General features: G+C 32.0%; 1 protein-coding gene across 1 annotated transcript in view; it reads right to left on the bottom strand.

Moving 5' to 3' along the window:
- The window catches only part of nup160 (nucleoporin 160), a 70,235-nt gene that overhangs the window by 43,067 nt on the left and 24,065 nt on the right, over positions 1 to 3,103 (bottom strand). The window contains exon 18 of the mRNA XM_016496032.1: positions 60 to 196. Coding sequence (XP_016351518.1) covers positions 60 to 196 — 137 coding nt within the window. The remainder of the gene's footprint in view (positions 1 to 59; positions 197 to 3,103) is intronic.

Here is a 3,103-nt window from a genome sequence, read left to right as displayed (position 1 = left end):
TAAGAAACATGGCTTAAATATACATTTTTTTTTTTTTTGGATTGGGTGTCTGGACTCACAGTATGTCAAGTGGAACGGATGAGGACAGTGTCAGGCTCATCTGTTTGAGCAGGTGATACGTGCACAGCAGATTAGAGCATCGAGATATCAAGTCTTGCTGCAGCTGCAATAACTGAGAACCTCCTGGAACAAATACCTGCACACACAATCAATAAACAGAGTACAGAGGCTAGGATTGTCAACAGGGCTTTCAAAAAAAAAAAATATATATATATTTTTTTTTTCACTTAAATATTTTCCAAATTCAAACTGTATTTAAACTGTTCTACAGAATTATTTTTCAGTTAGGGGAACACCAGGTTTTTAAGTCACTGTGTTACATTTTCTTTGTTTTTTTTCTCCATTTTATGTTTATTCTGTACATTCATTTGAGTACAATCATATAGCATATTTCAAGTTACATATAATGCTCAATGCAATGTCTTTACAATATATAGACATGTCATGAACAATTACCTAATGTGTTTCAAATATAAATTATACTCAAAATTTGTTAAATTGTATCAAAGTACAACATTTTTTATAAAGTAACAAGTAAAAAAAACACACACACACACACACACACACACACACACACACACACACAAGCATAAATTATATACATATATCCATCTATACATTAACCCCTTAACTGTCACTCACATTTTTGAACATAGACGTGAAAGTGCACGATCCAAACTTACATTTTTATAATTCATGAACGAAAACATTTTGTAACATGATATTGATTATTATATTATATGATTAGATTAGGATTTGATTGTAATATAGTGAAGTAAACTTAGGCGTCCCACAGAGGGAACGGATGACAGTTAAAGGGTTAATCATCTCCTACTTGTTTATAGCAGCAAAATCAGACCTTCTTTCTGATACATAATCAATCCACTGCCTACATTTTCCCAGAAACACATCCTTCTTTAAATTAGTAAAAACAAGTGATCTTTTCCATCATATAAATCTCTATGGTCACATCTATCCAATTATCTAAAGTTGGTCGCTCTTGTTTTAACCATTTACGTGTGATTGCTTTCTTACTGGCTGCCAAAAGCACACCCATCAGGTATTTATTATCTACTGTTACTATATCTGGACATACAGTACTGTTACATTTTCAAGGCAGTTTCAGAGATAATTTAGTTTTTGGATTTAGCCTTAGTTTTTGAAAAAACAATGGTGCACCAATTCAGCTTCATTTCAAGCAGCTTGAAAAACTAGCTAGATTTTACAGGGTTTCTGCAGGATTTTTAAGCTCAAATTTAAGACTTTTTAAGACCTGCACAAATTTTAGCAAATGGCTGCAATATAACAAAGAGTGAAAAATTTAAGGGGGTCTGAATACTTTCCGTACCCACTGTATTATCATTAAATTATTATATCAATTAAACAACAAATTAGGGGTGTGCGATATTAACAAAAAATGATATATCTATAATTTTCTGGGATTTTATCAATAACGATAATTACACAATATTTTGCTGAGTGTGTTACTGTGCTGATATCTTAAGGACTTACCATGGACAGCTGACTCCTACAGTTTTTGATATTCTTCATATACTGTGGTCAGTTCACAGCAGTGATAGAAATTAATTATTTCCATCAAGTTTTATGGGCATTTTTACCTTTAAGCCATTTTTTCTAAAAGTATGTACCATCTTTTGAGTGAAATTCTTGCATTTGGGCTGTTACCAAGCAAATGAAATCAGTATCAACAAAATTGAACTTAAATCTTTAGCTGCATTAGAAGTGGCATTTAGATGCATTTACACACTGTTTAATGCAGGTCTGAGGGACATGGAATACTTTAACCTGCAGTTACAAATGCATAAATAATGTTTTGATATTTTAAACATAAAACATTGAAAACTGATGTTTGAAATTATTTAAAAAATGAAAAGGTACCTTAAATGTGAAATTAAAACCGCCAGTAGGTGGCAGCAAGTCACTGTTAGTAAGTGATTCATTGCGATCATTTCAATCACCGAATCATTTAAACGGGTGATTCATTCAGGAACAAAACACCGTCCTGTTACTCAGAGACGCAAAACAGCGCTGTGGCTGTGTTCGGAATGATTTTTGTTGGAGAAATAGAGCAAAAACAGGTTAATATGGTGTCTAAAACGTAAGTCATATTAACTTCTTGTTTATTGAACTGTTGTATAAAATAAATAACACATTTGTAATCATGCTGACTTTTGGAGAAAAAAAAACGTCACTCTACGTGTGATATTAACTATATGAAATTATATAAATATATACATTTTCTGCCCCATATCTTGAATTATGTGATCATTCTAAATTCATTTGAATAGACTGATTCATGCAGTGAAAGAACGCGCACTAGTCTAAACTACTAAGACTTCTTCACGTAATGTATGCGTGCACTCTGTGGGTGTGTTTTGTTTGCTTTTCGCGATATACTCGATCACTGACTTTACCATATCACTGACATCCTTGTTCAAATACACAATGAAAATAAGACACAGGGTTCCCACTCTTTCATGAACACCAGATTCAAGGACTTTTTAAAGCACTATTTATTTAATTTCAAGCACCTATCAAATTCACACCCCAGCATATGTAGCATCATGAAAGACCTGTTACAGTACTAAACTTTTCACTTACACTTAACATTTACATTAAAAATGTCAGAGTAATGAGGTTTTGAATGTGTAGGTTCAGAGCCACCACTTTGAGCAGTCGTGTTCAAAGGAATTTAATTAACTCCGTTGAAGTCAATGGAGTTCACACTGGTAATATTCAAATACAATTTCTCAAATATTAATAAAATATATACAGGTACATCTAAAAAAAATAGAATATCATGAAAAAGATCAATATTTTTTGTCAATCATTTCAGAAAGTGAAACCCATATATTATGCAGATTCATTACACAGAGTGAAATATTTCAAGCCTTTATTTCTTGAAATTTTGATGATTATGGCTTACAGATAATGAAAACCCAAAATTCAGTGTCTCAGAAAATTAGAATATTACATAAGATCAATAAAAAAAGGATATTTTAAACAGAAATGTCAGGCTTCT

The sequence above is a fragment of the Sinocyclocheilus anshuiensis genome, unplaced genomic scaffold, assembly GCF_001515605.1.
Source record: "Sinocyclocheilus anshuiensis isolate Anshui unplaced genomic scaffold, SAMN03320099.WGS_v1.1 scaffold626, whole genome shotgun sequence".
Classification (NCBI taxonomy): domain Eukaryota; kingdom Metazoa; phylum Chordata; class Actinopteri; order Cypriniformes; family Cyprinidae; genus Sinocyclocheilus; species Sinocyclocheilus anshuiensis.
The sequence above is the reverse complement of the archived record's forward strand: the minus strand, read 5'-3'. Positions and strand labels throughout refer to the sequence as shown.